Raw genomic sequence first — 11,837 nt, 5'->3', positions numbered from 1 at the left:
ACACATCTCAGAACTGAATACATATCCCAGAACTGAGTACATATCCCAGAACTGAGTAAACATCCCAGAACTGAGTACACGTCCCAGAACTGAGTACGTATCCCAGAACTGAGTACACGTCCCAGAACTGAGTACGTATCCCAGAACTGAGTACACGTCCCAGATCTGAGTACACATCCCAGATCTGAGTACACGTCCCAGATCTGAGTACACATCCCCGATCTGAGTATACGTCCCAGATCTGAGTACACATCCCAGAACTGAGTACGTATCCCAGAACTGAGTAAACGTCCCAGATCTGAGTACACATCCCAGAACTGAGTACACGTCCCAGATCTGAGTACATGTCCCAGAACTGAGTACATATCCCAGAACTGAGTACACATCCCCGATCTGTGTACACGTCCCAGATCTGAGTACACATCCCAGATCTGAGTACACATCCCCGATCTGAGTATACGTCCCAGATCTGAGTACACGTCCCAGATCCGAGTACACGTCCCAGATCTGAGTACACATCCCAGAACTGAGTATACGTCCCAGATCTGTGTACACATCCCAGATCTGAGTACATGTCCCAGAACTGAGTATACGTCCCAGATCTGAGTACACATCCCAGATCTGAGTACACGTCCCAGATCTGAGTACACGTCCCAGATCTGAGTACACGTCCCAGATCTGAGTACACGTCCCAGAACTGAGTACATGTCCCAGATTGGAGCGCACATCCCAGAACTGCCTAACGCCAAGCCTCCATTCCTAATGCCACCTGCCTGTCACCCCACAGACAGTATTCACCCTCCCCATCGCAGTCTTGCCCCCGTCCCGCTTGTGCAGATGTTTATTTGCTTTCTTGTCATCCGTAAGTTCGCCTTGCCCAATAACCTCCTGGTTTCCATTTGACGATGCACGAATGCAGCCTCCTCCAGCCGCAGCTCGGGGGCAGTTTTCTCCTCAAAATAAAAGCAGTCTTTGGGATTTTTTTTCAGAGATGAGAGAGGTCAGCCGGCAGGCCTGTACTCCACCCAAACATCTGAGGAATCGTTATTAATGCACGTCAATGCCCTTCAACTTTTCGATCAATCATAGGCCTCTTCAAAAGCATAACATTTTTCCATTCTGTAGCATGGCTGGCCCTGTGTTTCAGTTTCCTTCAACACTGGGCGGCCTGTCATCATTGTATTTAAATATATCTACAAGTAGGGCCTTTCTAAAGCTGAACTTCAGCTCTGAGGCGCCCTAATTTACTGGATAAATGCTGCTTTCCCAGGAGCAGGACTTTCGAGTCTTAAGATAGTGTCTGATCTGGCATTCTCCTTAATCATTCGTGTGATGAGGCCATCGCTGGTCATTATCCATCCCTGATTGCCCATTAGGGGGCTATTAAAGGGCAGCTACATTCACTGTGGGTCTGGAGCCGCAGGTAGGCCCAGACCCAGGAAAGAAGGCCGTTCCCTTCCCTCAAGGACATTAGCGTGGGGTCCATTTTCCCAGCAATTGATCGCAGGCTCACGGCCATCATCGGAGTCTTAATTCTGGGTGTTTTTATGGAATTCGAACCCAGGTCCCAGAGCGTTAGCCGGGTCTCTGGATTGACAGTCCAGGGAGAATAACGCAGCGTCCCCAGGGTTCAGTGTTGGCAACCCTTGTTACCTGTAGTATATATGAACGATTTGGAGGAGAATGTGAGTGGGCCTATCCGTAAGGTTGCGAATGACCACACGGTGTAATGAGTGAGGATGCTCGCCAGAGGAAACAGCAGGATATAGAGATAGGCTAGAGACTTGGGCAGATTGGATTCAACAGGGACAAACGCAACGCAGCCTAGTTTGGAAGGTCCGCTGCAAGGTGGATGTATACAGAGGAGGCAGGACCCTTTGGGTGGCAACAAAATGCAGAGGGATCTGGTAGTACTGGCCCACAGCTCCCTGAAAGTGGCACCGCAAGTGTGTAAGGTGGTCAACGAGACGCAATGCATTGGTCGGCCAGGGCCCCGGCCGTAGATAGAGGAATTTAGTTCGGCCATGTTTGGAATACCGGGTACAGTTTCGGTCACCGTGCCGCCGGAAGGATGTGCCTGCTTCGGAGAACGGGGGACAGGGATGGTTTACCTGGCAGATCGCCTGTTTTGGAGGATTTCGGCTCCGAGGACCAAATTGATCTGTTTTCACTCGAACGTCGATGGCGGAGGGTGGGGCGGGGGGTGCGGTGGTGGCAAGAGGACGAGGGCTGCTGACCTGACAGAAGTTCACAAAATCCAGGGGAGGGCTGGATAGTCAGAGACTTTATCCCAGAGCAGGAATGCCAGGGGGCTAAAGTGAGAGGGAGTAAAGTCTAAAAGGAGGTGTGCGAGGTGAGGCTTTTTTTCTTACACAGAGGGCAGGTGAGTGCCTGAAACGCACTGCCAGCGAAAGTCGTGGAGGAAAACTCAACAGGAACGTTGTAATTTATTAATTTGTAAACGGATGTGCAGGTTGGCAGAGAATAGAGGGGCAGTGAACGTGTGGAGGCGAAAGGATTTCTGGCTTGGGAAGGCATCGTGGGTCGGCACGGTCCAGGCGGGCAGAAGGGCCTGCCCCTTTTAAGGCAATCCCATTGTTCCAGGTATCCCAGGGCTCATTATCGGATGCGAAAACAGTTTGCTCTGAGCACCCCTGAGCTGCCTCAGTTATACGATCAGAGGAGAGCTTGCAGTCAGGCCTTGAGGCCAAACTCCTCTCTGTCAATGACTGCTGGCACTCTATGGGTTAAATCTGTCCGCAATGTAGAAAGAGAGAGAGGCCGCAGGACAGGGTGTGTCAAACGCTCTGATAACATTGCTGCGAGAATGTTTACTCTGTAATTTGTCCCCTTTTCAGACTGGACCAACCGGAGTGTTTACAGTCACACCACTGCCCATCCTTTGAAGTGATTCTGGCCGGGGGTGGGGGGGTGCAGGGGGAGGTGGGGGCTGGGATCCGTCGGATCTCTCCCGAGGAGAGACGAGTCAGGATCGGCAGCAGATCCCCTCACCCGTTCCCTTGCGGGAAGGAGAGCACCCCCCGCACTTCGCTCGTTTCTGGGGAAATTCGCCCCCGAAAATGGACACGTGCCCGCTCCCTCGGCGCCACTCCTGGTTTCGAAACCACGGCCAAGAGCCTGGGACATCAACCGCGCCCCCCCACCCCACCAACCTCGCCCCGATCCAGTTTTAGGTGACCGTTGGGCAGTCAGTCCCGCGTCCCCTGGATCGCTGAGTGTAGTTGGCCAGGAGGCTCGGTACTGACAGCGGCTCTGGGCTTTACCTCAGTACAGAATGTGCTCAGACAGAGACAGCCCTTAGCCTTTTTGTTGTGGAAAAGCCAAATTGCAATGAGGTTGCCAGCCAGGATTTGATCGTGTGGTCGCTCTTCTGCGGGATTTTGACACGTTTGGCAGGGCCCGGCGTTCCTTTCCCTTGAATGCAGTTCGGCCTTGGCCATGAGCGCGGTTTTGAGAGTTGGCCGCAGGCTCGGGTAGGCCCGACTGGGCAGGGTAGGCCCGAAGAGCCAGGTGGGGCGTTTTGAGGGGACTTTCTTTCCCTGCGAGGCTTGTGCATTTCCCACTCCGGACTCGCTCGGCGAATTTAAATGGCGCAGTGGCCCAGAGAGTCTGGATTTCTAACCCCAGGCTAACAGCACCCCATAAACCATCGCTGACTGTTAGAAAATCCCATCTGATTTAGACTCCTTCCGGGAAGGAAATCGGTGACTATATGTGACTCCAGGCCCACAGTGATGTGTGGTTAGCCCTTGTTCCCCTCTGGAATGGGTTGTTTCTTTGGATGTTGTCACTGTACCAGCCCCCACCACTTTCTCGGGCAGCTCGTTCCACACACGCACCACCCTCTGCGCGAACAAATTGGCCCTCAGGACGTCCTTGACCCTGAGAACAGAGAAATTAGAATCTCCTCCAGCTCCTGCACTCCCTCCGAGACCTCTGCACGCCTCCAAATCTGTCCACTCAGGGGTATTGCCTCCCGCACCCACCAAAACTCTGCTCTCCGCTGCCCCCACCCCCTAACAGAGGTGTAGACAAACAGGAACTTGTGAGCCCGCAGAAGTTGACCACGCTCACAACAACATGGTCGAGCTTAGCAGCTGGTAGCCGTAGGATCCCTGGGCCCTTGGCCGTCAAGAGGTGGTGAGGAGACGGTGAGGAGGGACAGAGAGCTCTGGGGGCCCTCATCCAGCGGGCAATAGGGAGGGCAAATGGGCTCTCGGCCTTTGTTTCAGAGGGAAGGGAGTATGAATGTTGGGGAGGTTTCGCTGAAACCGCACAAGGCACTCATCAGAAAACAGCCGGCGGACTGTGAAGGGTTTCGGGGCCCCGTATCCAAGCAGAGATAGACTGGCCATGCGAGGGAGCCTGGAGAGGGTTCGCTCAGCAAGTGGCAAGTAACATTGGTGCCACACAGATGCCAGGCTGTGCCCATCTCCAACTGGAGACAATCTAACCACCGCCCCCCTGGCATTCAATAGTGTTCCCGTCACTGAATCCACACCCCCCCTCACTATCAACATCCTGGGGGTTACCACTGACCACAAACTGAACAGGACCAGCCCCACAGAAACACAGCGGCTACAGGAGCGGGTCAGAGGCTGGGAATCCTGCAGCGAGTAACTCCCCTCCTGACTCCCCCCATAAAGCCTGTCCCACCATCGACAAGACACAAGTCAGGAGGGTGATGGCATACTCTCCCACTTGCCCCGGATGGGGGCAGCTCCAACAACACTTGAGAAGCTCGACACCATCCAGGGGCAAAGCAGCACCCACCACCACCCCCCAGCTCGATTGGCCCCACATCCACAAACATCCCACTCCCCCCCCCTCCCCACCGACACTCAGTCGCAGCAGTGTGTACCGTCTACAAGATGCCCTGCAGCGTCTCACCGAGGCCCCTCAGTCAGCACCTTCCAAACCCACCACCCACTTCCATCCAGAAGGACAAGGGGCAGCAGGTACATGGGAACACCCCCCCCCTCCCCCGCAAGCTCACCCTCCGAGCCCCTCACCGTCCCCGACTTGGGAAATATATCGGCCGTTCCTTCAGCGTCGCTGGGTCAGAATCCTGGGACTCCCTCCCTGAGGGCACCATGTGGGGTTCCCTACAGCACACGGGGCTGCAGCGGCTCACCCCCCCACCTTCTCAAGGGGGGCAACTAGGGGGGGAATGGGGCAATAAATGCTGGGCCAAGCCAGCCACGCCCATGTCCCACAAAGCGAATGAAACAAAACTGCAACTCTGTTCAAAAATCAGTAGCTTGCTTGTGAATTGTTGGAGAAATGTAAGTCTGCACATCGCTTTTCAAAGTAATGCCCCACCCCAGCCAAAAATCTCTCAGGAGGAACTTTGAGGAATAAGTTCTGGAATGTTAATAGCAGATCTCTTCAATTAAGTACACCAGGAAGGAGCTATCCCACTCCCTAAGCCCAGAGAGAAAGATTTTCTGAAGAAGGGTCTAGGCCCGAAAAGTCAGCTTTCCTGCTCCTCTGATGCTGCTTGGCCTGCTGTGTTCATCCCACTCTACACCTTGTTATCTCGGGAAAGATTTCCAGGTGTTCAGTCACTTAGCAGAGGACATGCGAAGTTAGCTAGTCTGCAATTCCAAAGATTTTCCAGTCTGAAGGTACGGTTCCAGAGTGGAGAGGCCCTTCGAAGATCAGAATCTTCTGAGGAAGGGTCACCTCCTGAGCTTCGGCTCAACTGGTCCATGCCGACCATAATCCCAAATTAAACCAGTCCCCACCTGCCGGATCCTGGCCTATATCCCCCCCAAACCTTTCCTATTCATGCTCTTAGCCGAATATCTTTTATATGTTGTAACTGTGCCCCATCCACCACTTCACCTGGAAGCTCATTGCACTCACGGACTGCTCTCTGTGTGAAAAAAATGTGCTCCCCCTAGTCTTGAAATCCCCCACCCGAGGGGAAATATACCTATCATTAAAACCCCACCTATATCCCTCATCCCCAACATCTCACCACAGATGAAAATGCAATGATAATCGCCAGTAAGGCACAAAGATTAAATGAGGAAAGTTAAATACTTTGAGGGCAAGGTTCTAAGAAGGAAGAAAAGCATGGGGAGGAAAAGGGATTGCATTTTTATTGCACCGTTCACCTCTTCAGGACACCCGCTATCTGTTCTGTGCTGCTGGAGTGCTTGTAATGCAAAGAACGAGGTTGGGGACCTGCGCACAGCAAGATCCCTGAGAACGGGGTTAATGCCAATCTGGTTCGGTTCAAGAGGGTACTCTCTGCTTTGAGCCAGAAAACCCACCCGCGCCAGAACGGATAACTCAGTCGTTGACAGTTTAATACACACAGAATACAAGTTCCTTGTTCAAACCTCTGGAACGGGGACTCGAACCCCCTTTGCAGGTGACGTGATGAGACGGGCGAGACAGGGGAAGAGTTCGGACATCTATTAAAACCTCTGGGTCTTTATTTTGAAAGCAGACTGCGTGAGGCTGTGCGTTTGTTTGTTGTAGCAGTAGGGAAGGGTCATCTAGCAATTCAGAATCTTATCCGGTTTAGGAAGTAGGTCAGTGTCACTTGGTTTTATTGCAGTCCCAGAATGGTTAAAATATGAAGCTGAACGTGTGCTATCCCCGGCAACAGATGTGTCCATAAATGGTTTTCTGTAACTAGACTCCTGCGTCCGCTGTCTCAGTTTCTCCCATGCCATCTATATTTTAGAACGTGATGGCTGCTCCCTCGACCGTGCCGGCCCCCTGGGCCAAACAGCCGACGTCCTGAGCCCAAGATTTCAGCTTCTGCCGGCCGCCGAAACAGTATGCTTGCAAAGCACAGCTGAAGAGCTTGTGGGGGTTTAGTCCCAGCTCCTTAGCGGTGCCCCCCGACCCCTAGACCCCGGTGGCAACATAACACAACTCAGACTGGGGGGAGCCGTTCCCTCGGCGGTGGGGGTGGGGGTTGCAGGCTGAGTCGCAATGACAGGCTGTAGACGGTGTGAATTTATCAGCGAGACGGCTTGGGCTTGGGGGGGGTGGTGGATGTGGAAACAGAACCACGCACACAACGCTGTGAGAGAGGCATGGCGCAGCGAGGTATGCCAAGGATCTAATTTCAGGAGGGGTATAATAGAGCGAGAGTACCTTTCTAACCACCTCCCAAAGGCCCTTTGAATACTCTTCTAATTTAAAACTCCTAGCGCGCAAATCCCTCAGCCATCCTTGAAGCTGTTACTGACAAATGACAACCCCTTGATTGCGAGCCAAATGAATTTCCGCTACCCAGCATTCTCAGCTTTCAACACAGTTGACCATCTTTCTGGCCTGTTTCAGTTGGATGGTGCCGTGACTGCGACCTGGGCCTCGTCATTGTCGCCAACAAACCACCCTCAGCAGGTTCCGCTCACTACTGTTACTCTCTCAGCGATGCTTGGGGTCCATCGTCCGACCCCAACCCCATCTTGTTTCTCGTGCCCATCGACGTCCGTCATCGCCTCACTCCCACCCGCCGCTCCCCGCCTGTTGCCAAATGATCCGACCACCTTCAGGCCGGTTGCCCACTCACGGGAGAGGAGAAATACCTTCCCAACGGCGCCCCAGTAGTTGGCGAGGCCGCCTCACGGATCCCAGGGACTCGCGTTCGATTCCAGTCTCAGGGCTACTCTCTGCGTGGGGTTTGCACATTCTCCCAGCGTCTGCGTGGGTTTCCTCCCACAGTCCTAAGATGTGCAGGTTAGGGTGGATTGGCCGTGCTAAATTACCCATAGTGCCCAGGGCTGTGCAGGTTAGGGTGGGTTGGCCTGGCTAAATTACCCATAGTGCCCAGGGATGTGCAGGTTAGGGTGGATTGGCCATGCTAAATTACCCATAGTGCCCAGGGAAGTGCGGGTTAGGGTGGATTGGCCGTGCTAAATTACCCATAGTGCCCAGGGATGTGCAGGTTAGGGTGGATTGGCCTGGCTAAATTACCCATAGTGCCCAGGGCTGTGCAGGTTAGGGTGGGTTGGCCTGGCTAAATTACCCATAGTGCCCAGGGAAGTGCGGGTTAGGGTGGATTGGCCGTGCTAAATTACCCATAGTGCCCAGGGACGTAGGATTGGAAGGAGGGATGCACAGGCAGGTGACGTCCAGGGTAAGCAGGTCAGTCTGGTTTTTGTCTCTGCGAGCCTGAGAACTTCGCTGGGGCTCACACAACGCTGGTGAGGCCGGGTCCGGAGCCCCGCGAGGCCGGCACTCGCCAGGAACGTTGCAGCATGTGGCGTCTTCCTACTCCCCTCCCAATCCCTCGGCAGACGCTCGGACGGAAGCGAACGTTCCGGGAAAGCTCCCAGGGCGTCCCCCCTGTCTCTGGACGTGAATCGGCTCAGGCAAAAAAAGCTTGGGAGGGCCGGCAACAACAGTGCCATGGCCCCTTCAGCTGTGCCTGTACATCCAGACCGGAATAAGTCCCAGTTTTAAAATTAACCCGGCTTCAAGCAAACGAGGAAAACCGAGAAGCCAAGGAAGGAAATGGAGACGGGAACAAAGGCAGGGAGGCGTGACCCTGTGCCTGAGAACCAGGGACAGCCGTGCATCTCAATGCCTAGGGGTCTAAATCCTCCACCAGGACATCTGAGTGCTTATTTTTCCCTGGAATGTTGGAGGCTGAGGGGGTGACCTTGTAGAGGTTTATAACATCACGAGGGGTGAATAGCCAAGGTCCTTCGCCCTCAGGGTAAGGGGGAGCCCAAAACTAGAGGGGCACAGGTTTAAGCTGAGAGAGGGGGGAGATTTAACTTATTAATGCAGAGGGTGGTGCGTGCTTGGAATGCGATGCCAGATATATTGCCAGCTTGGGATGAGCCGAAGCGAAATTGTGCTTCCTGGAAATAAACAGCTTGGGAAAGGGAAGCTGAGGAGTATTGTCACATTCATACACACCAAAAACCTTTCGAACGAAAGTGCCGCCATTTTGTTCGTGGTGCAGTCTCCCACGGAGACTGATCGTTCCGATTTTGTCCGACCGAGGGATGCAAGTTGGTGAGCCTTTCCTCATCTGTCTTCAAAGAGCACCCGGTGTTCCCCGAGAAGCCGAGAGGGCCTCAGTTTAACCTCCCATTCTTGCCGGCGTGGAACTCCCTCGGTATCTCACTGGAGCAGCGAGGTCACACGGCATGGAAACAGGCCCTTCGGACCAACTAGTCCGTGCCGACCATAATCCCAAACTGAACTAGCCCCCACCTGCCGGCTCCCGGCCCATATCCATCCAAACCTTTCCTATTCATGTACTAGTCCAAATGTCTTTTATATGCTGTAACTCTGCCCCGTCCACTCTGGAAACTCATTCCACACATGGGCCGCTCTCTGTGTAAAAAATTGCCCCTACTTCACCACAGCCTCCGCTTCACCGCCAGCTCCCCCTTCACCACCAACACACCCCTTCACCGCCAGCTCCCCCTTCACCGACAACTCACCCCTTCACCGACAGCTCCCCCTTCACCGACAACTCACCCCTTCACCGCCAGCTCCCCCTTCACCGACAACTCCCCCCTTCACCGCCAACTCCCCCTTCACCGCCAACTCCCCCCTTCACCAACAACTCCCCCCTTCACCGCCAACTCCCCCTTCACCGACAACTCCCCCCTTCACCGCCAACTCCCCCTTCACCGACAACTCCCCCCTTCACCGCCAACTCCCCCTTCACCGCCAACTCCCCCCTTCACCGACAACTCCCCCCTTCACCGCCAACTCCCCCTTCACCGACAACTCCCCCCTTCACCGCCAGCTCCCCCTTCACCACCAACTCACCCCTTCACCGCCAACTCCCCCCTTCACCGACAACTCCCCCCTTCACCGCCAAATCCCCCCTTCACCAACAACTCCCCCCTTCACCGCCAACTCCCCCTTCACCGACAACTCCCCCCTTCACCGCCAACTCCCCCTTCACCGTCAACTCCCCCCTTCACCGCCAACTCCCCCTTCACCGCCAACTCCCCCCTTCACCGACAACTCCCCCCTTCATCGCCAACTCCCCCTTCACCGCCAACTCACCCCTACACCGCCAGCTCCCCCTTCAGCACCAAATCACCCCTTCACCGCCAACTCCCCCCTTCACCGACAACACCCCCCTTCACCGCCAACTCCCCCTTCACCACCAACTCACCCCTTCACCGTCAACTCCCCTCTTCACCGCCAACTCCCCCCTTCACCGCCAGCTCCCCTTTCACCACCAACTCCCCCCTTCACCGCCATCTCCCCTTTCACCGCCAACTCCCCTTTCACCACCAACTCCCCCCTTCACCGCCATCTCCCCTTTCACCGCCAACTCCCCTTTCACCGCCAACTCCCCTTTCACCGCCATCTCCCCTTTCACCGCCAACTCCCCTTTCACCACCAACTCCCCCCTTCACCGCCAGCTCCCCCTTCACCGCCAGCTCCCCCTTCACCGCCAGCTCCCCCCTTCACCACCAACTCCCCCCTTCACCGACAACTCCCCCCTTCACCGACAACTCCCCCCTTCATCGCCTACTCCTCCTTCACCACCAACTCACCCCTTCACCGCCAACTCCCCTCTTCACCGCCAACTCCCCCCTTCAAGGCCAGCTCCCCCTTCACCGCCAGCTCCCCCTTCACCGCCAACTCCCCTTTCACCACCAACTCCCCCCTTCACCGCCAGCTCCCCCTTCACCGCCAGCTCCCCCTTCACCACCAACTCCCCCCTTCACCACCAACTCACCCCTTCACCGCCAGCTCCCCCTTCACCGCCAACTCCCCTCTTCACCGCCAACTCCCCCCTTCACCGCCAGCTCCCCCTTCACCGCCAGCTCCCCCTTCACCGCCATCTCCCCTTTCACCGCCAACTCCCCCCTTCACCGCCAACTCCCCCTTCACCGCCAACTCCCTCCTTCACCGCCATCTCCCCTTTCACCGCCAACTCCCCTTTCACCGCCAACTCCCCCCTTCACCGCCAACTCCCCCTTCACCGCCAACTCCCCCCTTCACCACCAACTCCCCACTTCACCACCAGCTCCCCCTTCACCGCCAGCTCCCCCTTCACCGCCAACTCCCTCCTTCACCGCCAACTCCTTCACCGCCAACTCCCCCCTTCACTGCTTTGAAAGTCTGTGCTGGGAATCCCAGGCTGGGAGAAGGGAGGGAAGTAAATGAACAGAGCGGAGTGGATGACCTCCAGCTGGAGTGTCCCTCTCCCCCCCAACCCATCACCGCCATCTTGCTGCGACTGGATGCAGCGGGGCCTAAGGGGATTAGATAATGAAGGATCGCTGCCAACCCTCCACTGCCAGCCACGTTCCGGGTATCTACTGCCACCGCTGTCAAAAAAGATGCGTCACATCCCCCCCTTTAGAATTTCCCCCCTCACCTTAAACCCATGTTCCCCTCCCTCTCGTATTTGGCTCGTCTCCCCCCACCGAAGATAAAGACTCTGTCTGCCCACTCTATCCCTGCCTCGTAAAATGTCGTGTACTTTTTCAGTCTTCAATGCTGTGGCGAAAATGATTCAAGTCTGTCCAAGTCTCAATCCTGGCAACAGTTGATGAGAGTAATGCAGTGGATGCTGTCTACGTGGACTTTACTAAAACATTTGACAAGGTAGGCTGGTCCAGGAGATGAAGTTCACAGGGAGCTGGTAAATATGATGCAGGACTGGCCAGAAGTCCAGAGGGTCGGCGTGGAACGGGGCTTTACTGGCCGGAGGTCTTGTGGCCGATGGTTTTCCGCAGGGGAATCAGAGCGGGCACCAACACTGCCTGTAAATGACCGGGGTGTGAAATTCCCAGTGGCCCAATTGGCAAGTTTGCGGAAGACAGGAATGCCAGTAGCACGACGGCAGAGTTTAAGAG

The 11,837-nt window shown here is 55.4% G+C and overlaps 1 protein-coding gene across 1 annotated transcript; it reads left to right on the top strand.

Moving 5' to 3' along the window:
• Window positions 1–3,459: 3,459 nt before the first annotated feature.
• On the top strand, window positions 3,460–11,093 carry LOC132206655 (uncharacterized). The gene is made up of 7 exons (XM_059641171.1): window positions 3,460–3,494; window positions 4,045–4,161; window positions 6,696–6,816; window positions 7,213–7,392; window positions 7,545–7,670; window positions 8,163–8,363; window positions 9,372–11,093. Exons 1-7 carry the CDS (start codon window positions 3,460–3,462, stop codon window positions 11,091–11,093), a joined length of 2,502 nt encoding a protein of 833 aa, XP_059497154.1.
• Window positions 11,094–11,837: the final 744 nt, after the last annotated feature.

This window comes from Stegostoma tigrinum, chromosome 40 (genome assembly GCF_030684315.1).
Source record: "Stegostoma tigrinum isolate sSteTig4 chromosome 40, sSteTig4.hap1, whole genome shotgun sequence".
Classification (NCBI taxonomy): domain Eukaryota; kingdom Metazoa; phylum Chordata; class Chondrichthyes; order Orectolobiformes; family Stegostomatidae; genus Stegostoma; species Stegostoma tigrinum.
The sequence above is the reverse complement of the archived record's forward strand: the minus strand, read 5'-3'. Positions and strand labels throughout refer to the sequence as shown.

Excerpts from the sequence above, each read along its gene's own strand:
- LOC132206655 (XM_059641171.1), top strand. The coding sequence starts at position 3,460 with ATGAGCGCGGTTTTGAGAGTTGGCCGCAGGCTCGG. Across the intron at positions 3,495-4,044 it reads AGAGTTGGCCGCAGGCTCGG|AGGTGTAGACAAACAGGAAC; the intron begins GTAGGCCCGACT and ends ACCCCCTAACAG. Across the intron at positions 8,364-9,371 it reads CTGGACGTGAATCGGCTCAG|CCTCCGCTTCACCGCCAGCT; the intron begins GCAAAAAAAGCT and ends ACTTCACCACAG.